The 22,359-nt window shown below is 35.7% G+C and overlaps 1 protein-coding gene across 1 annotated transcript in view; it reads left to right on the forward strand.

The window, feature by feature from the left end:
* Nbas (NBAS subunit of NRZ tethering complex) overlaps window positions 1-22,359 on the forward strand; it is a 342,733-nt gene that overhangs the window by 113,548 nt on the left and 206,826 nt on the right. The window contains exon 22 of the mRNA XM_047522365.1: window positions 14,606-14,689. Within this exon, the coding sequence (XP_047378321.1) occupies window positions 14,606-14,689 (84 nt within the window). The remainder of the gene's footprint in view (window positions 1-14,605; window positions 14,690-22,359) is intronic.

Below are 22,359 nucleotides of genomic sequence, written 5' to 3' on the forward strand. Positions count from 1 at the left end.
GCTATTATTTTTCCTTGAAAGCAACAGAAGACAGTCCCACAGTCAACTACTGTTGCCTTAGTTTCATAGTTTATTGGATATTCAGGAAGATCTTTCTTACAGAAAGATCATATTAGTATTCTTTGAAAAGCACATATTGATTTTTTAAATTTTATTCTTGTTTTGAGTGAATTTATAACTAATTATATTTGTGAGAATGATTCACAAACTAAAGTATTCTAAGTCACTTTGTATTTCATTTTCGTTGAAAGAACAGTTTAAAGAAGATATATGAGTCACAATATTTTATTGGATTAGATAGATTCAAATTGAAATCAGATGTGGTCTCTTTCTATAGATAAATTAATATCCGGTAGGAAAAATCAGATAGGTTAGGTGGACATGTAACTATCATAAAATTTAAGTACAATATGTTTATATAAGGAGTATAGATGGGTATAGAGGTGGGAGAGATGAGCTACTGTTTGGAAGGAGGTCCATTGGGAAAACCCCCTTTAAAAAGGTAAGGTTTGCATCTAGGCCTTAAAAATTGTGTTTTTGATACTAGAAATTTTGAGTGATAAAGAGTAGTCTGAGTAAATATTTAACCTGCAGTCATTCACATGTTCGACAGTATCATATTGACAAGGGTACACATGATGTACCCTTGTATTCTAGTCCCACCCTAATTTTATTTTTGAAATGAGATATCACCTAAATTGTTGGCTGAATAATGAAATAGCTATGGAAGGATTAGCATATTGTATCCACTTTTTCATTTTTTTGATTCTCAAGGGAAACAGAAGAATTTCTTTTCCTTTTAAAATTGAAAAGTTCTTTAGTTACTAATAAAAATTCAATTCTCATTAGTATAGTTTGTTTCTCAGTTGTTCTGAGCAAGGTGGCTTTGTATTTTAGTTTGGGAGGGGACCATCAGTGGAGATGAGTACACAGGTCACTTTATACAAACTGGCATGTATCACAGTTTTGGATTCCAAAAAGAAAGGAAGTCCTGCTGTACTCAACTTTTGGGGACAAAGGACTGGGGCTGGTGGTATATGTAGTTGGTTTGTGCAACTCTGGGCATGGTGACACTTTAGACGTTGACCAAATTAATTCTGTCTTGTTCATTTAAAGGAAAAAAAATGGGGTATTGACCAAATTAATTCTGTCTTCTTGTTAATTTAAAGGAAAAAAATGGGGTTAGGGTAATTTCTCTGATTAAGGAGGCAGAAACTAAGACTATTAGAAAGTAATTTTTCTGAGCCTTAAAAGTATGTTGATATTGTTATTTGTTAGGTGTCTGGAACTCTGATGAACACTAAAGAAATGAAGGTATACTGATTAATTCATTTTTCTCTTTTAGTCAACAAACATTTCAGGATTGAGTGTAGAACATTTGTCTTTTTAGTTTACAACCTAATTTTGTTTCTCACATATAGCTGTCACAGCTTTCCTGAAATAAACAGAAAAGGGATTATCTTGCTGTTAGGGCAAAACATTTGAGAGGCATTAGTGAAATATGTTCTGAAATGCAGAACTATTTTAACAATTAACTTTATTGCAACACTCTTTAGTGTGGATATAACAGTTGTCAAATGTTTTTAATGTGGTTTAGTACCGTTTAAAGTTTCTGTTTTCATTTGAAATTTAAAAATTTTTGAGAAGGTCCCCCCCCTTTTTTTCCCCTCACTCTGCCCCCTGCATTCACTGTGTTTCCCTAAAATCAGGCTGTTACCAGATGCAGCATTATTGAATGATAAAAGTGATGCTCTTCAGATTTTCCTTTTTTTATTGTTTTCTTCTAAACTTGAATACCTTGACCAGTAATTTCAGAACGCATGACCTTTAAGTAGGCAACAACATTCTGAATGGTTGAATTATCACAGCAACATAGTCCCTATAATTCTTTTTGATCACACACAGTCTTTGCCAGTAAAGATTTCATTAATATGTAAATGCTTGTCTGTAACAACAAGTGTCTTTATCATACTATGTTTAATTAACATATAAATAACCTTGGGGGACACTTTTTCCAATTTCTGATATTGTCAAGCTTGTTTAAACACTGTAATAATAAAAATGCTATTAAAAATTACTGTTTTGTAGAAAAGTATATGCAGCATTTTAAGAAATGATTTGACTTGATGTGTACCCATTTCATTTGATCCTAAAAGTTTGGATAATGTACCTTAAAAGCTATGAAAACACCCCAAAGCATACATAAATATTGGAAGCACTTGACATGGTAGGGACATTTATTTCTGAGGGAAATTGGTAGTATGGTATCCTGGAAAGAGTAATGGCGTGTAATCAGAAATGTGGACATAAGTTTTGTTTCTTATACTTTTGGGAAATATGTTTTTTTACCATTTAAGTGATGTTCAATAGATGTCAGTGGTAGTTGTAATAGAGGATATTTTTACAGCAGCATCTGCAACATTTCTTTTGTAGATATTGATAAGAATATCATTTTATAGATTCCTTTTAGTTCAAGGTGCATTAAATAGGCTTGCAAAAGACTGATGAATAAGCAAATTGAAAATTTAAATGGGGAATGACTATGGTTTGAATGATGGTGCTATGTCCAAAATGAGTGTTGGAGCAGAATCTCTAGTACAACAGTATGATGAGGTGTGACCTTTGGGAGGTGATTCGGTTGAGGGCTCTGCCCTCATGGATGCTGTTGGTGCCCTTGTAAAAGCTCAAGCTTTAAGGGAGCATCTTCTTGCCCTTCCACAAAATGTGGACACTGTGTTTGTCCCCTCTGGAGGACACAGCAATAGGGGGCATCTTTTTTTTTTTTTTTTTTTCATATGGTATTTTTTTTTTTTTATTGTAAACAAATGGGATACATGTTGTTTCTCTGTTTGTACATGGCGTAAAGGCATACCATTTGTGTAATCATACGTTTACATAGAGTAATGTTGTTTGATTCATTCTGTTATTTTTTCCCTTCCCCCCACCCCTCCCACCCCTCTTTTCCCTCTATACATACAGTCCTTCCTTCCTCCATTCTTGCCCCCCTCCCTAACCCTAACTCTAACCCTAACACTAACCCCTCCCACCCCCCATTATGTGTCATCATCTACTTATTAGTGATATCATTCGTCCTCTGGTTTTTTGAGATTGGCTTATCTCACTTAGCATGATATTCTCCAATTTCATCCATTTGCCTGCAAATGCCATAATTTTATCATTCTTTATGGCTGAGTAATATTCCATTGTATATATATACACCACAGTTTCTTTATCCATTCATCAATTGAAGGACATCTAGTTTGGTTCCTCAATCTGGCTGTTGTGAACTGAGCAGCTATGAACATTGATGTGGCTGTATCTCTATAATATGCTGATTTTAAGGCCTTTGGGAATAGGCCAAGGAGTGGGATAGCTGGGTCAAATGGTGGTTCCATTCCAAGTTTTCTAAGGAGTCTCCACACTGCTTTCCAGAGTGGCTGCACTAATTTGCAGCCCCACCAGCAATGTATGAGTGTACCTTTCTCCCCACATCCTCGCCAACACCTGTTGTTGCTTGTATTCTTGATAATCGCCATTCTAATTGGGGTGAGATGGAATCTTAGGGTGGTTTTGATTTGCATTTCTCTTATTACTAGAGATGTTGAACATTTTTCCATATGTTTGTTGATTGCTTGTAGATCTTCTGTGAAGTGTCTATTCATTTCCTTAGCCCATTTGTTGATTGGATTATTTGCATTCTTGGTGTAGAGTTTTTTGAGTTCTTTATAGATTCTGGAGATTAGTGCTCTATCTGAAGTATGATTGGCGAAGATTTTCTTCCACTCTGTAGGCTCTTTCTTCGCATTGCTGATAGTTTCCTTTGCTGAGAGAAAGCTTTTTAGTTTGAATCTATCCCAGTTGTTGATTCTTGCTTTTCTATGGGAGTCCTGTTAAGGAAGTCTGATCCTAAGCCAACAAGTTGAAGATTTGGACCTACATTTTCTTCTATAAGATGCACGGTCTCTGGTCTGATTCTGAGGTCCTTTATCCATTTTGAGTTTAGTTTCGTGCATGGTGAGAGATATGGGTTTAGTTTCATTCTGTTGCATATGGATTTCCAATTCTCCCAGCACCATTTGTTGAAGAGGCTATCTTTTCTCCATTGCATATTTTTGGCCCCTTTGTCTAGTGTGAGAAAATTGTATTTATTTGGGTTTGTGTCCGTGTCCTCTATTCTGTACCATTGATCCACCTTTCTATTTTGGGACCAATACCATGCCGTTTTTGTTACTATTGCTTTGTAGTAGAGTTGAAGATCTGGTATTGCGATACCCCCTGCTTCACTCTTTCTGTCAAGGATTGCTTTAGCTATTCTGGGTTTTTTATTCTTCCAGATGAATTTCATAATTTCTTGCTCTATTTCTGTAAGGTACATCATTGGGATTTTAATTGGAATTGCATTGAATCTGTATAGCACTTTTGGTCGTATAGCCATTTTGACAATATTAATTCTTCCTATCCAAGAACATGGGAGATCTTTCCATCTTCTAAGGTTTTCTTTAATTTCTTTCTTTAGTGTTCTGTAATTCACATTATGGAGGTCTTTCACCTCTTTTGTGAGATTGATTCCCAAGTATTTTATTTTTTTCGATGCTATTGTGAATGGGGTAGTTTTCCTAATTTCTCTTTCTTAAGATTTATCACTTACGTATAAAAATGCCTTAGATTTATGTGCATTGATCTTATATCCCACTACTTTACTGAATTCACTTATGAGATCTAAAAGTTTTCTGGTGGAATTTCCTGGTTCCTCTAAGTATATAATCATATCATCAGCAAATAGGGATAGTTTGAGTTCTTCTTTTCCTATTCGTATCCCTTTAATTTCTTTGGTCTGTCTAATTGCTCTGGCTAGAGTTTCAAGGACGATATTGAAAAGAAGTGGTGAAAGAGGGCATCCCTGCCTTGTTCCAGTTTTTAGGGGGAATGCTTTCAGTTTTTCACCATTTAGAATGATATTAGCCATGGGGCATAGATGGCCTTTACAATGTTAAGAAATGTTCAGTAGGGGGCATCTTGAAAGTGGAGACTGGCCCCCTCACCAGACAACAAGCCCACCAGCTTCCTACTGTTGAACTTCTTAGCCTCCAGAACACTAAAATAAATTTCTGTTGTTTGTAAATTACCCCATTGCAATTAGTTTGTTTTAGCGGCTCTAACAGACTAATCATTTCTTCCTGCTTTGATTTCTCATCTGGGTCAGTGTCCCTTTGCTGGCAAGAGGTATCTGACATTCCTCATTACTAATGAAACTATATAGTGAGCCTTGTTTTAAATGAAGTCAAGGTTTTTTTTTTTAATTTAAATTTTATTGAATTATAGAAACTGGAAAATGTACAACTTGACACATTTTTGCATAGTGAACACAATTAAGAAACTATATTACCAGCATCCCTATGTTCTCTCCTTTTAGTCACCTCATCCAAGAGAACTACTACCTGATAACAACACGTTAGTTTTCTCTGTTAAACACTAAAGTGGTTTTTGAAGACTATTATACCTAAACTCTGAAAGCAAAGTCTACTTTGAAAGTCTGCTTTCAAAAATAGTACTCATAAAATAAGAACTTTCCAAAAGAATTTTCCATTTCTTTCCTTTGAACTATTGTTTGATGTGTGTTATGAACTCCACAATAAATTTTTCCCATTTTTGCTTTAATCAGTAATTTTAAATTAGATATGTGTTTTATATTTACCCATGTATTTACCATTTCCAGTGCTCTTCATTGCCTAGTGAAGTCTACATTTCTGTCCGGTATTAGTTTCTTTCTGCCTGAAAGATTTTTCTTTAGCATTTCTATAGTACTGGTCTGCTGGTAAGGAATTATCTATTTTTCTATGTCTGAAGAAGTCTGTATTTTGCCTGTGTTTTGAAAGATTTGTTTGCCTAGTAGTCTAGGCTGCCAGTTTTATTTAATATTATTAGTGCATTATAGTTATACATAATCATGTGGTTGATTTTGACATATTCATAAATGCATATAGCATAGTTTGCTCCATTGAATCCCCAGTACTTTCTCTTCGTTAGTTTTCTTCTTTTAGTACTTCAGAAGTGCCATCCCCTTATCTCCAGGCTCACATTGCTTTTTTTTTGTGGTGCTGAGTATTGAACCCAGGGACTTGTTCTTGCAAGGCAAGCACTCTACCAACTGAGCTATATCCCCAACCCTTCACATTGCTTTTGATGAGAGATCTGTTGTCATTCTTATTTTCTCTTTTGTCTTGTTTTATATGTATACTTTTAAGATTTTACTTACAATTGATTTTGAGCTATTTTATTATGCTGTGACTTAGTGTTGCTTTCTGTGTTTATTCTAATTTTTTGTTTTTTGGATTTCTGAGCTTAGAGATTTCACCAAATTTAGGAAAATTGTTTTTATTCTTTCCTCAATATTTTTTCCCTTCTTTCTCTCCCATTTCCAATAATACACACATTCCCTCATCCCCCTGTGCCCCAATTATACGTATGTTGGCTTCTTGATTTTATGTCATAGCTCATTTTTCTGTTTTTCTGCCCTATGTTTCCATTTTGGATAGTTTCTACCACTGTGTCTTTAAAGATATTACCTTTTTCAGTGTCTGCTATTAATGCTATTAGTGTATGTGTGTATGTGTTTTAATCTCAGTGTATTTTTCATTGCTGATAGTGGATTTTTTATTCCTGGTAGATTTGAATCTTTTTAAATTTTCTATGTTGCTACTTATGTCATTCATGGTGTTTTTTGATTTGTTTTAAAAATAATTTTTCCTTTGGTAATGGACCTTAATTTCCTTTTTCGCTGCATTCCTGGTAATTTTTGATTCACTGGCTGACATTATGAATGTAACATGACTGGGTTGGGTGGTAGAAACTTTTGTTAGAGTCTTTTCTTCCTAAATGTGTATTGAGACTTTCTTCTGGGGTATAGCTAAGTCACTTGGACATGAGGCTTACTTTTTGGTTTGTTATGTCGGACCAAAACAGCCTTCAGTCAAGAGTCAGGTGATGCTCTTCTAAACACTGTATCTGATCCCCTGTGAGGTATTAAAGTTGAGGTATTAAGGCTCAACCACAAATTAAACATTTATGTGAATTAACACTTTATGATTAATAACATTGCTGATTAATTATATAAACTGTACTATATTAACTAATTACTAAATATATAATTAAACTTATATAAGTTAAAATTATTATTCATGTATTATTACTATACCTGTAGTACTACTAGGAGTTGCGATGGATGCAAAGAGGTATTTACCAGAAAGCATATTTACTTTTAGTGACAAAACATATACTAGGAAATTGATGAAATAATAGTTAGGAACACCAGGAAAACATGAAGAATATATCACCTATGTATTATAAGATTACACAGAGTAAATGCCACATGAGTTGTCCAGGTGAAAGTAGCAAGGATGTAGAAAAAGAAGGTTATTTGAATGTTGTAGAATCATCTGTAGGAAACTGGAATTTGCTGATGGCCTGAATGTAAGATATGGAGTTAGAAGAAAAGGTGGGATTACATAGAATATCAGGGTGGCTCAGGGTGAAGACTCTGGAACAGCTTTCCCAGGCTCAAATTCCAGCTGCATCTTATTTTCTGTGTGACTTGGGACAAGTTGTTTGGTGTGTCTGTGCCTGTGCCACCTCTACTGTAAAGTAGGAAAGATGTTATTGTCTGGCTCTTGAGACTGCTGAGTTTATACCTATAATTACTTAGTGATTTATATTTGTGTTCATTGTAGTAAGTTCTGTGTAAGTATTAGGCTGGCAAAGTTGGATAGCTTTATAGATAATGTATAAAATGCCCATTCAGCATAGGTCTTAGAGGCAAGAATAATACATATATTTTAATGGGTGACAGTGAAGAAGTTAGTCTTCCTGTAACTTGTGGTCTGCATAGGTATTATTTATGCTATTTTTCGATTATGTGAATGAAAAGGATATAAAATATTCTTCTCTAATTCTTTTGTTCAAAATCCATTAGCACTACAAACCAGCATAGGTTCACAGCTAATAATGTACTCTGAAACAGTTCATGAACATTTTGGCACATTTCAGTGGTTTTACAGTTAATAAATTCGTATGTCTTGTATTTTTATCTTTGTCCTGGAAGTACTTTTTTTGGTTGAGTTAATAGACCAAAGGAGATTTGTCAGGGTCTTGTTGATTTTCAGTAATGCTAAGTAAGGGTCTTACTATTATTCTCTCTGTTGGTTCTGTGTCAGTCTGAGTAACAGAATAGCGAATGAAGTTTACTGATTTCTCTTACATTCCTTCCTCTTGGAAAATTATGGATTTGGGGGCCTCCCTATATGAGGATAACTTCATCAATCCTTAGTTGACTCTTAGACCTCAGATCTTTGAAGGGAATATAATCACACATAATGTGTATTCTCCCTCACTGAATAAAATACTATAAATACTATAGATGAAAGTTATAGTTGAACAGTTTTGAGTCCCTATTTTCCATTGGTGCAATATTACAAATATGAGTATCATTATAAAAATAAAACATGCATTTATGAATATTACATGTATAACACCAGGTGCTGAATATAAACTTCACTACATTAATGTTTTGTTTGGGAGGTTTTTCTGTTGGCCAGTGTAGCTTATTCTTGCTAACATGAAAGTCTGTTGAATGGGGTTTGAGGACATCTACACCCCGCCCCCCCCCCAGTAGTTTTGCTTATAACAAGCATAGGCAACCTTTTTTATTTTTTATTTTGAGGACCTTCAGTGTCTCTTGTTCAAAATTAGGATCATCTTTCTAAGATGAAGGTGGGAGAATGGTGGATGGGGCCAGTTTTCATTCTGGTGACTTCTCTACTCCTATGTTGTCCTTTTTATTTTATTGACATTAATCATCTTTTATAAAAAGCCTGTCAGTTATTTTACTGACTTTTCTGGGAGATTCTTCAGTGCTATACCATTGGAGAGTTTGTGCCTTTCCCCTAAACTTTAATGATTTTTCAAACTAGTTCTCTGAAATAATCAATTCATACTTTGATCATAATTAAAACTTGTTTTTAAACTTGGTTTTAAGCATTTAGGAGGGAGACGATGACTTTTCAAAATCGTTGCTATTTTATCTCATAAATTAACTCATGTTTTCTCATTATTGATAATGTTTTGGGCAGATGTCATTTTACTCAGGATTGAATCAGAGTTTATTGCAATTTTTCGATATTTGTGGAAATAATCATTGACATATATTAATGTGGTGTTGCTATTTATCATAAAGTACATCTTGAAATGTAACCACAGTCACGTGTATCTTGTATTTGCTACTTATGAAAAGATACTTCTTTGATGGTTAACATTGAACATTTTACCATATGCTAGGTGCTATTTTGAGATTTTTATATGTGCTAATGTAATCCTTCCTATCCTGTTACTATCCCTATTTTAATAGGAAATTGAGGAACAGGCAGGTTGAATAGTTCCATTGAGATTATGCAGCCATGCAGGATAGAACCACAGTTTGACATCAGGGTTAGACTTCTAAGAGCATACTCTTAATTATTAAGAATCAGAATCCAAGGAAATATTTGCTTTTGTCTTGTTTTTATTGGGGCAGATAATTTTATAGTATTTACTAGGTAGATGAGGCAACTGTGTCCCAGAGATGAAGTTGGTAATGGGAAGCAGATAATCCAAATTAGTGTATTGCTTTTTCCCCCACTTTTCTCTCATTTAAACATTGTTATTAGTTTCTGCTCTGTTTTGTAAATTATTTATTAAAGAAATTGAATCTCATTGATCCAGAAGAACATTCTTTGGGCAGCTTTTTTCCATCTTGACATTAGGATGGATCACCAGCTCTTTGATTGGTTTTTCATTGAGTTCAGATCAGTTTGACTTGTCCAGCCATGGTAACTGAAGTGCAGTTACATACCCAGGCCCAAATGATTGCTATTTTTTGTGCTCTATTTAACAGAACATTTTATTCTTTGTTAAATAATAGAAATAAATATAACTGCACATCTTAAAACCAATGTATAAAATGTGGCAATTAGTAAAAATAGTGTCTACTTAGTCTTTTGTTTTCAAGGCATTGAACATGGATAAAAGAGCTTTTGGGAAGTCAGTTTTTGATAAATTTCCTTCAAATAAAGCATTTATATTTAGTGTGTGTATTAGTCAGGGTTCTCTAGAGGAACAGAATCAACAGGAAGTATGATTATAAGAAAGAATTTATTAGATTGGCTTACACAACCAGAAGCTACATAGTCTAAAATGATCGTCTGCTGCTGGAGAACTGGGAGAACCAGCAGCTACGCAGTCCAAGACACAGAAACCCCAGAACAAGAAGGATCAACAGTGCCACCCTAGTCTAAGACCAAGGCTTCTGGAAACTACCTGGAGAATCAATGGCGTAGTCCGCTTTGGAAGAGTGAAGAAGTGAGAGTCTGATATCCTCAGACAATAGAAGCAGCGATCAAGAACCTGTTCAAGAAGAGTCCAGCTTGCATCTGCATCTGCTTCCTTTTTCTTCCAACTTTTATTCCATCCTATTGGGCTGCGCTGCCCATGCTTAGGGAGGGACTCCACTCCAGTTCCTATTCCACATTCCAGTCATTCCTAGACACACCCTCATGGACACACCAGGAAGCCTCTTAATCATTGGTATCCCTTAATCCAATCAAGTTGACAATTGGAGTTAACCATTACAGTGTGGGAAATAATTGGGGAGGACATTGTTAAATATTACAACTTGTTACTTTAATTCTTTGCTGACAGATAAGTGTTACCTTCAAATGAAACCAACACTTTATTGTTTAAGAATAAAACAGCAGCATTATAATATAAAGAATTTCTAAAATTAAGCAAAAGCAGCTATTTTGTAAAGAGATAATTTCAGTTTACTATGTAATTATATATATATATTTTTAGTGGGCATGATGTACTTGCATTTTAGAACTTCCTTAGTAGAGTGGTGGAAAAAAAAGAAGAGTAAGATGAAATGAAATATGTAAATAAAATTTTGTGTTTTTTTTTTTTAAACTTTGGATTTATGGTGTAAGTTTTGCATCTAACCAAACTGTGTAATTCTGAGAGTTGTAGTATGATTTCTAGGTTTATTTTGAATTGGATTTGTCCATTTAGTAATTGACTTATGTGATTAATATTTTAGGTCTGAACAGAATCAGTGAAAAAGTTTTCCTCTGAATTTTATTAAGGAGTCTATCATCCTATATGAAATAATAAATAAAATTTGGGTATTTTTAATAAGCAAGGATAGAACCAATCAGTTATTTTGATGTTTTAAAGATTGTTGAGTTTTAGAGAATTGTATATTAGTCAGCCTTTTTTTAAAAATCCTGTAGTACAATGAGATATCTGTAAGTATGGGCTTTCTATTTGTAATTTCAAGATCTAATACCTGCAATTGGATGTACTTCAAAGTATAAATTTTTGGGTGTGCTTACATGACACTCTCTGTGCAAATACTCCAAAATCTGCAGAACTTAGTAATCAAACACTTCCATCTCAAGCATTTTGGAGGAGGGATACTTGCCCTGTGGATCTTACCCTTTCATCAGTTTGATAGTTTGTGTTAGGAAGTCATGCTCATATTCACTCTCAAATCCTAGATTCCATGCTGTAGAAGAATACCTCCTTGACATATCTGATTTTTATTAATAAACTGTTCCCTTTCATTGCCATATTCCAGTCTTGATCTGTTGTGATACTCATGAGGTCAGTTTAAAAATTTTGTTGTGCTATCAATCATTTAATTTAACCAACATGTACTGTTTTTAGAGTCTGCTGAATAGCAGGCACTATTTTAGGTGCTAAGAATGTAGCTGTAGACAAAATAAAAAATTGGCCTTTAAGGAGTTTTTATTCTGTTTTGGAAAGAGCTGTTTTTCTTTCTTTCTATCTCTCTAGTGGGGTGTACTGGGGATTGAACCCAGGGCTGCTTTATCACTGAGCTACATCCCCATCCTTTTTTATATCTTACTTTGAGACAGGATCTTGGCAAGTTGCCCAGCTGACATCAAATTTGCAATTCTCCTGCCTCAACCTCCTGACTCGGTTTATAGGCATATAACACCACACTTGGCTCTTGTTTCTTAAATGCTATCATTTGAAGCAAAATAAAGAACTTTTGGTACTTTTTTAGCAAGCCCTTTAGATTCCTAAAATTTGGTTTTAAAATAATTTTTTTTATGGAAACATTTGTTAGAAAATGAAAGAGCAGACAGTTTTTATTTTTTTGTAAACATTGGTGATCAGATCTGAGATTAAACCACTTGGGGTAGAAGTTAGTTTCATAAAACTATGTATTATATATCTTAGATTAAATGTATCTTAATTATACATGTAAAGGGATATATACATGGTAACATAAAATTGGGCAAATGCTGCTGTGCTTAAATTTGGGTGGTTCCTACTGTGTATAAAATAAGGGAGTGGTACAAATGTAGTTGAGTGGTACATCCTTTCTAGAGGAAAGGTAATATGCTAGCTAAAAATATAAGCTTTGGATTCTAGCTGTCTGGTGTGTTTGAAACATGACTCTCATTTGTTAGCTTTATGAGGATGAACAATGTTTCAGTGTAGTATGAGGAAGCGAATGTCATCCACATTAGATTGGTAGGACTGAATGAGGTTAAGAATTATTGTTGCTGATCATTGCAAATAAAATAATAGTAGCAGTTCTATTAGCACATTAGAAACAGGAATCAGAACTCTTCAGGTCTACCTTTCCCAGTGGGTTTCTGAGCAGAACTTGATTTTAATATGTTTTGTAAATATAGTTATTTTATCCTTTCCATTTCTGTTCAATGAAGATAACAAAAGTTTTATAATTTTCTATACTCTAGATTCCAAATAAGTATTATTTTGCTGAGGGTCCTCCAATATTACTGATCATTTTAGTAATAATCACTGTTGTATCTAACATGTACTTTATATAGAAAATATGAATCTCAATGTGTGATACAGTTTCGTGAAATTCTTTTAGAAAACGTTTTGTGTAGCCTAAGGAACCGTGTCTACTTTAATTAGAAAAGGCATAATAACTTGCTAGATTAATTTTCCCCACCATTCTCTGTTCATTGCTCTTAATTTACTATGTTGGAAGGGTGTGCATTGGTATACCATTGTATTCCAATGTTTCCAGTTTTACTTTTCATTTCAGTGGTTTGTGATAAAATATTAGTTATTGACGGCATGGAAGAAAATATTTTCTTATTTGGTGGCAGATGAAATTCTGTTAGGTTATTCGTTCTAAATCATCTGATTGATTCAGAAATATGAACTCAGCCTTTAGAATATGTCTGGTACATAGTTTGCTAGGATAGCATAGGCTAACTGAAAAGCTGTGTTTTTGTTGTATTGTATCATAAACTTCCTATTTTACACATCTGAGGAAGCTGGGTTTTGGATAATTTGCTGTTGACTGATGACTCCTCATCATTACCTTCCCAGACCTCATTAGCTGCCTTCTCCCACTTTACAACCCTCTAGTAATTTCCTATTACTTTTTACATGAAGACCAATCTCTTCACCAGCATAATTTTCAGATGTTTATGAAGTCTTTCTTGTGCAAAGCTTGTTTCATCACCTAATAATATGAGTAAGTTTAGTTCTTTTTCTGGGGCTTTGATAAATTTTAGGAAAATGCCACTATTGATACTCAGAAATAAGAAGTAAAATGTTTTATTGAACTTTAAAGGTAAGGTAATTGAAGTTTGTTTTTAAAAGTTCTGTCTTTTTTCTTTATTCAGAGTGATTCAGTAGTTTCACAGATCTGTGGGAGTTGAAAATAAAGGAAACCTTAGCAATAATGTTGAAAACACCTGTTTTTGAAAAATCTTGTGCCAAAGACTGTATAGCCTGTTAAAGGATAGTTTATTTCCTGATTTGTACCAAATTGCTCCACTACCATATTGGGTTTACCTCCCTTTTCTTTTAAAATTATTCTTCATCCCAACCAGTGTCAGAATTCATCTGTGTGTTTCTTAGATTTTCTTTTTTGTCATCCTTTAGTTATGCTTTTCAACCTGCAAAATAATTTCTCCACTCTTGCTGCTGTCCAGTATGATAGCCACTAGTGACATGTGGCTACTTAAGTATAAATGAATTAAAATTAAATAGAATTACTTGATTCTCTTTCTTAGTATCTGGAGCTGTATTTCAGGTGCTTTATAGATACACTGTGTTGGATGACTCATAGACCATTTCTGTAATCACTGGGAGTTCCTTTGGGATAGCACTGGTCTATATTATAGCCTTTTTGGGTAGAGAATCTTTTATGTTAATGTGTAGAGTATGTAGTACAGGCTCTTGATGAATTTTAGAATGCATGAATGAACATATACCCATACCATTCTTTAATTCTTTGCCAGTTTTTTTGTTCAGAATTTTCTTTTTCTTTTTGAAACGTCTTATGATTGAAGGGGAATCAGCAATATGGTATTTCTCACTTACATAGGCATACTATATGTATCATATGACACTTACAATACCATAATGAGAAATCTTGATGGTTAGGGTTATAGAGACACTTTTTGGTTTATATTTCTTGGTAGCTAGTCATATTCCTTATGAAACTAGTTGATGTGTATTTTAAATACTATGTGTGTATTTTTTTTTTTTTTAATTTAAGTTGCAGTGGTGATTCCTTGATGATCGTTCCTTGGCATGAACAAAAACACCGAGCTAAAGACTGGTGCGAGGAATTGGAGTGCAGGTCAGTATCAGCCCACACCAGACATCCGCATTTCTTTGTGGGATAGGTGAATAGATGGCCCTGTGAAAAAGTGATGTATGATCACTTCATGGTGCTCCCTGACTTAGAGCATTTGGGTGAAGTTAAGGAAAAATTAAAAAACAAAACAAAACAACAAACGGTTGATTTGGTTATGTTGAAACTTTTCCATGAGAAAATACTAAATGTTACTAAGGAATTATTGTAAAATTATTTTATTATAATTCTTCATTTTAGCTATTTTCTTTTAATTTTTCAGATAAAGTTTTTTTCCTCGTAGTTACAATATTGCTATATATGCATCTCTGTTTTTCATTTAGTTTTAATTTTCACTTTTACAAGATTTAACTTGAGGGAAAAAAATGTCAGAATGTGGAAATATGAAATATTGTTGAAGGGGTTGGGAGATAAGATAGGGAGTGAAAGTTCATATGAGAAACCTTTGAATTTCTTTCGTCCCCACTCCTCAAAATTGGGCAAGTACCTCTTAGCTGTCTTTCCTTCCATATTTTCCCTAAATGAGACCAGAGACCAGAGGACCTCTAGTTAGCTGGAAAGCCTCCAGATTCGTGGATACCAGGCACAACATAGGTAGGGATGAAGCAATGGGTTTGAAAATCCAGGAGTTCAGGTAAAATGTATCCTGAGTGCTGAAACTCTGACATTCTTTCCTGCTCCCTGCTCCCAGAAGCAGGCATAATCCCCAAGAAGTTTGGAGAATTCCTTTCTGCAGGAGTGGAGTAGCCTCTGAAAGAGGGCTCTAGATACTGAGGCCTTGCCTCCAAAGGTTAGGGCACTCCAGGGCACAGCAGATTCAGCCAGGAGCAGTTCTTGCCACACTCAACAGAGCTTCCTGACATCTCCGAAGAGACTGCAGCAGGCAGAACAAATGGACTGGTGAGGAAACACAGAAAGCAGAACTGAGAGAAATGCTCTGTGTTGACAGAAGGAAACTTCAAAAATTATGATATTCCCTGGGAGATAAGCTTATATTTGTTAGATAAATATGATTGTTTAAAATGGGAACAAAGACTTAAGAGAACTTAGGATGTTTTTTTTTTTTTTTTTTTTAATTTATTTATTTATTTTTTTTTACGTTTACATAGGGTAATGATGTTTATTATATTTTTCCCCTCCCCCCCACCCCTCCCACCCCTCCCACCCCTCTTTTCCCTCTACACAGTCCTTCTTTCCTTCATTCTTACTGCTCTCCTTAGCCTAACTCTAAACCTAACCCTAAACCTAATGCTAGCCCGTCCCACCCCCCATTATATGTCCTCATCCGCTTATCAGCGAGATCATTCGTCCTTTAGTTTTTTGAGATTGGCTTATCTCACTTAGCATGATATTCTCCAATTTCGACCATTTGCCTACAAATGCCATAATTTTATCATTCTTCATTGCGGAGTAATATTCCATTGTATAAATATGCCACAGTTTCTTTATCCATTCATCAACCGAAGGACATCTAGGTTGGTTCCACAATCTGGCTATGGTGAATTGAGCAGCAATGAACATTGATGTGGCTGTATCTCTGTAGTATGCTGCTTTTAAGTCCTTTGGGTATAGGCCAAGGAGTGGGATAGCTGGGTCAAATGGTGTTTCCATTCCAAGCTTTCTGAGGAATCTCCACACTGCTTTCCAGAGTGGTTGCACTAATTTGCAACCCCACCAGCAATGTATGAGTGTTCCTTTTTCACCACATCCTCGCCAACACCTATTGTTGCTTGTATTCTTGATAATCGCCATTCTAATTGGGGTGAGATGAAATCTTAGGGTAGTTTTGATTTGCATTTCCCTTATTACTAGGGATGTTGAACATTTTTTCATATATCTGGTGATTACTTGTACATCTTCTTCTGTGAAGTGTCTGTTCATTTCCTTAGCCCATTTGTTGATTGGATTATTTGTATTCTTCGTGTAGAGTTTTTTGAGTTCTTTATAGATTCTGGAAATTAGCGCTCTATCTGAGGTATGGTTGGCAAAGATATTCTCCCACTCTGTAGGCTCTCTCTTCACATTTCTGATAGTTTCCTTTGCTGACAGAAAGCTTTTTAGTTTGAATCTATCCCAGTTGTTGATTCTTGCTTTTATTTCTTGTGCTATGGGAGTCCTGTTAAGGAAATCTGATCCTGAGCCAACAAGTTGAAGATTTGGACCTACTTTTTCTTCTATAAGATGCAGGGTCTCTGGTCTGATTCCGAGGTCCTTGATCCATTTTGAGTTGAGTTTTGTGTAGGGTGAGAGATAGGGGTTTAGTTTCATTCTATTGCATATAGTTTTCCAGTTTTCCCAGCACCATTTGTTGAAGAGGCTATCTTTTCTCCATTGCATATTGTTGGAACCTTTGTCTAGTATGAGAAAATTGTATTTATTTGGGTTTGTGTCCATGTCCTCTATTCTGTACCATTGATCTACCTGTCTATTTTGGTACCAATACCATGCCGTTTTTGTTACTATTGCTTTGTAGTAGAGTTGAAGATCTGGTATTGCAATACCCCCTGCTTCGCTCTTGCTACTGAGGATTGCTTTAGCTATTCTAGGTTTTTTATTCTTCCAGATGAATTTCATAATTGCTTGCTCTATTTCTGCGAGGTACATCATTGGGATTTTAATTGGAATTGCATTGAATCTGTATAGAACTTTAGGTAGTATAGCCATTTTGACGATATTAATTCTGCCTATCCAGGAACATGGGAGATCTTTCCATCTTCTAAGGTTTTCTTTAATTTCTTTCTTTAGTGTTCTGTAGTTCTCATTGTAGAGGTCTTTCACCTCTTTTGTGAGATTGATTCCCAAGTATTTTATTTTCTTCGATGCTATTGTGAATGGGGTAGTTTTCCTAATTTCTCTTTCTGAAGATTCATCACTTATGTATAAAAATGCATTGGATTTATGAGCATTGATCTTGTAACCTGCTACTTTACTGAATTCACTTATGAGTTCTAAAAGTTTTCTGGTGGAATTTCCAGGTTCCTCTAAATATATAATCATGTCATCAGCGAACAGGGATAGTTTGAGTTCTTCTTTTCCTATTCGTATCCCTTTAATTTCTTTGGTTTGTCTGATTGCTCTGGCTAGAGTCTCAAGGACGATGTTGAATAGAAGCGGTGAAAGAGGGCATCCCTGCCTTGTTCCAGTTTTTAGGGGGAACGCTTTCAGTTTTTCACCATTTAGAATGATATTAGCCATGGGCTTAGCGTAGATGGCCTTTATAATGTTTAGGAATGTTCCCATTACCCCAATTTTTTCTAGTGTTTTGAGCATGAAGGGATGCTGTATTTTATCAAATGCTTTTTCTGCATCTATTGAAATAATCATGTGATTCTTAACTTTAAGTCTGTTGATATGGTGAATGACATTTATTGATTTCCGAATGTTGAACCAACCTTGCATCCCTGGGATAAAACCCACTTGATCGTGGTGCACTATCTTTTTAATATATATTTGTATGCGATTTGCTAAAATTTTGTTGAGAATTTTTGCATCGATGTTCATTAAGGATATTGGTCTGAAATTTTCTTTCCTTGATGTGTCTCTGTCTGGTTTAGGTATCAGGGTGATATTGGCTTCATAGAACGAGTTTGGTAGGGTTCCCTCCTCTTCTATTTCATGGAATAGTTTGAGGAGTATTGGAATGAGCTCTTCTTTAAAGGTTTTGTAGAACTCGGCTGAGAACCCATCTGGTCCTGGACTTTTCTTTGTTGGTAGGCTTTTGATGACCTCTTCTATTTCATTGCTTGAAATTGGTTTATTTAAGTTGTGTATGTCCTCCTCGTTCAGTTTAGGTAGTTCATATGTCTCTAGAAATTTGTTGATGTCTTCAAGGTTTTCTGTTTTGTTGGAGTATAGATTTTTGAAATAGCTTCTAATTATGTTTTGTATTTCACTCGTGTCTGTTGTAATGTTTCCTTGCTCATTCCAAATTTTGGTAATTTGAGTTTTCTCCCTCTTTCTCTTGTTAGTGTGGCTAAGGGTTTATCAATTTTATTTATTTTTTCAAAGAACCAACTATTTATTTTATTAATTTTTCCGATTGTTTCTTTTGTTTCGATTTCGTTGATTTCGGCTCTGATTTTAACTATTTCCTGTCTTCTACTACTTTTGGTATTGGTCTGCTCTTCTTTTTCTAGTGCTTTGAGCTGTAGTGTTAAGTCGTTTATTTGTTGATTTCTACTTCTTTTTTTGAATGCACCCCATGAAATAAATCTTCCTCTAAGTACTGCTTTCATAGTGTCCCAGAGATTTTGATATGATGTGTCTTTGTTCTCGTTTACTTCTAAGAATTTTTTTATTTCCCTCCTGATGTCTTCTGTTATCCATTCATCATATAATAGTGTATTATTTAGTCTCCAGGTATTGGAGAAGTTTCTGTTTTTTATTCTGTCATTTATTTCTAATTTCAATCCATTATGATCTGATAGAGTACAAGGTAGTATCTCTATCTTCTTGTATTTACTAACAGTAGCTTTGTGGCATAAAATATGGTCTATTTTAGAGAAGGATCCATGTGCTGCTGAGAAGAAAGTGTATTCATTCTGTGTTGGATGGTATATTCTATATATGTCTGTTAAGTCTAAATTGCTGATTGTGTTGTTGAGATCTATAGTTTCTTTATTCAATTTTTGTTTGGACGATCTATCCAGTGGTGAGAGAGGTGTGTTAAAATCGCCTAGTATTATTGTGTTGTGGTCTATTTGATTTCTGGAATTGAGAAGGATTTGTTTGACGTACGTGGATGAGCCAATGTTCGGGGCATAGATATTTATGATTGTTATGTCTTGCTGATTTATGCTTCCCTTAAGCAGCATGTAATGTCCTTCTTTATCCCTTCTGACTAGTTTTGGTTTGAAGTCCACATTATCTGAGATGAGGATGGATACTCCAGCTTTTTTGCTGTGTCCGTGTGCATGGTATGTTTTTCCCCATCCTTTCACCTTTAGTCTATGGGTGTCTCTTTCTATGAGATGAGTCTCTTGCAGGCAGCATATTGTTGGATTTTTCTTTTTAATCCAGTCTGCCAGTCTGTGTCTTTTGATTGATGAATTCAGGCCATTAACATTCAGGGTTATTATTGTGATATGATTTGTATTCCCAGTCAATTGACTCATATTTGTTTTTGACATGATTTGGTTTCTCCTTTATTTGGCTATTCCTTTAGGCTAGCGCCTCCTGTTGCTGATTTGCATCGTTGTTTTTCATCTCTTCCTCATGGAATATTTTGCTGAGAATGTTCTGTAATGCTGGCTTTCTTTTTGTAAATTCCTTTAGCTTTTGTTTATCATGGAAGGATCTTATTTCATCGTCAAATTTGAAGGTAAGTTTTGCTGGGTATAAGATTCTTGGTTGGCATCCATTTTCTTTCAGGGCTTGGTATATGTTGTTCCAGGCCCTTCTAGCTTTTAGGGTCTGGATTGAAAAATCTGCTGATATTCTTATTGGTTTCCCTCTGAATGTAATTTGATTCTTTTCTCTCGCGGCCTTTAAAATTCTGTCTTTATTTTGTATGTTAGGTATTTTCATAATAATGTGCCTTGGTGTGGGTCTGTTGTAATTTTGTATGTTTGGAGTTCTATAAGCCTCTTGTACTTGGTTTTCCATTTCGTTCTTCAGATTTGGGAAATTTTCTGTTATTATTTCATTGAATAGATTGTTCATTCCTTTGGTTTGTTTCTCTAAGCCTTCCTCAATCCCAATAATTCTCAAATTTGGCCTTTTCATGATATCCCATAGTTCTTGGAGATTCTGTTCATGATTTCTTACCATCTTCTCTGTTTGTTCCACTTTGTTTTCAAGGTTAAATATTTTGTCTTCAATGTCTGAGGTTCTGTCTTCCAGGTGTTCTATCCTATTGGTTATGCTTTCTATGGAGTTTTTAACTTGGTTTATTGTTTCCTTCATTTCAAGGATTTCAGTTTGGTTTTTTTTCAGTATCTCTAACTCTTTATTGAAATGATCTCTTACTTCCCGTATTTGGTCTTTTAACTGTTGATTGGTGCGATCATTTAATGCCTGCATTTGCTCTTTCATCTCCTCCTTCAATGCCTGCATTTGCTCTTTCATCTCCTCATTAGCTTCCCTGATCGTTTTAATTACGTACATTCTGAACTCCCTTTCTGACATTTCTTCTGCTGTGCTGTCATTGGGTTTTATTGATGTAGTATCTAGGTTTGTTTGGGACATTTTCTTCCCTTGTTTTCTCATAATGGTCAGTTGTCAGTGGGACCCTGAGATATTGCAGTTTTCCACTATTGGCTTATAGTGTCCCAGTAGATTTCCAGTGTATCACCTCCCAGCCTTCAGTAGCCTGATGTCTTGGAGGAATCTGATAAAGCAGCTCATTCGAAGAATACTGCCCCTAGCCCCCTACTGGTTCCACGTTTTGGAACTGGCTCTGTGCGGAAATGCTCTCACTGTGGGCCTGCACCGTGCAGCTGGCCGTGTGGGAAGAGCCCACTGCCGGAGTGTGGAAGACTACCTTGGGAAGACTCAAGCTGCCCTGCCCGGCTCTGCTAAGCCACCTCTATCTGGGCCTGCCACCCGGGCTGAGCTTTACCCAGTGGGCAGACTCACCCGTGGCTCCACTTCAGTCCGAGTCTCTCAATGCCTCCCCTTCTTAACTCCTGGGTTGTGGAGCAACCGGGGGTGCAGTCTCCCTCTAGGCCGCCATCTTGGATCGCCCCGTGAAGAGAACCCGCAGCCGGAGTGGGCAGAGCCGCCTGAAGAGGTCTCCGACTGCCCTGCCCTTATCCCTGAGGCTGACTGCAGATCGAGGCTCTCCGCTGGTTCTTTGCAGGAGTACACTGCACTGCAGGGGCTCCGGGACTCGGAGCCTGCTCTGTTCAGACAGGCTCTTACTAGCGGGCCAGTTCTGTTCCGAGAACCTGGAGAAGCTGGCTGTGTGGGCGGGGCCCACCGCCGGAGTGCCTAGGATGTTAAAAATAGGATTGTTGACACACAAAATTAGAAGAGTTGGAAGATTAAATCAAGGAATTTTTGTAGATCTTAGAATGAAAATACAGAGCTAGAATATGAGAGGATACATTAAAACAAACCTAATATTCAAGTTACAGCTTTAAAAAACACATAGACATTAAAGGAGATAAAATTATAAGAAATAATTCAATCCCGTACTTAGAATTGAAGGTTGTGAATATTCAGATTGAAATGCTTATTACATTAAAGCATATTTTCATGACCTTCTGGAGTATCAGGGATACATTTTTTTCTAAAGAGAGAGAGACTACATGAAAGGATTGGAACTCAGAAGGACCTCAGAAACCTCAAGAAAACACAAGAAGCTAGAAGACAATCGGGCAATCCTTTTGAAACTTAAAAAAGTTGTAGATGGACCTTTACTTTTTATTTACTTGTACATGGTGCTGGGAATCGAACCCAGTGCCTCACACATGCAAGTGCTCTACCACTGAGCCACAATCCCAGCCCCCCTTTGAAATTTTTGAAGGAGGAAATTTTTGATATCAATTTCTATATCCCGTTAATGTCATCAAATGTGAAAGTAATTTTTTAAATTTGAAAAAATTTGCCACTCATATACACCTTATTTCAGGAAGCCCTTATAAGGTTTCCTTAATTAAAACAGGGTGAAGTGAGGAGAAGAAAGCCGCTGGATTCAGACTTGGACTCTAATA

This window comes from Sciurus carolinensis, chromosome 13 (assembly GCF_902686445.1).
Source record: "Sciurus carolinensis chromosome 13, mSciCar1.2, whole genome shotgun sequence".
NCBI lineage: Eukaryota > Metazoa > Chordata > Mammalia > Rodentia > Sciuridae > Sciurus > Sciurus carolinensis.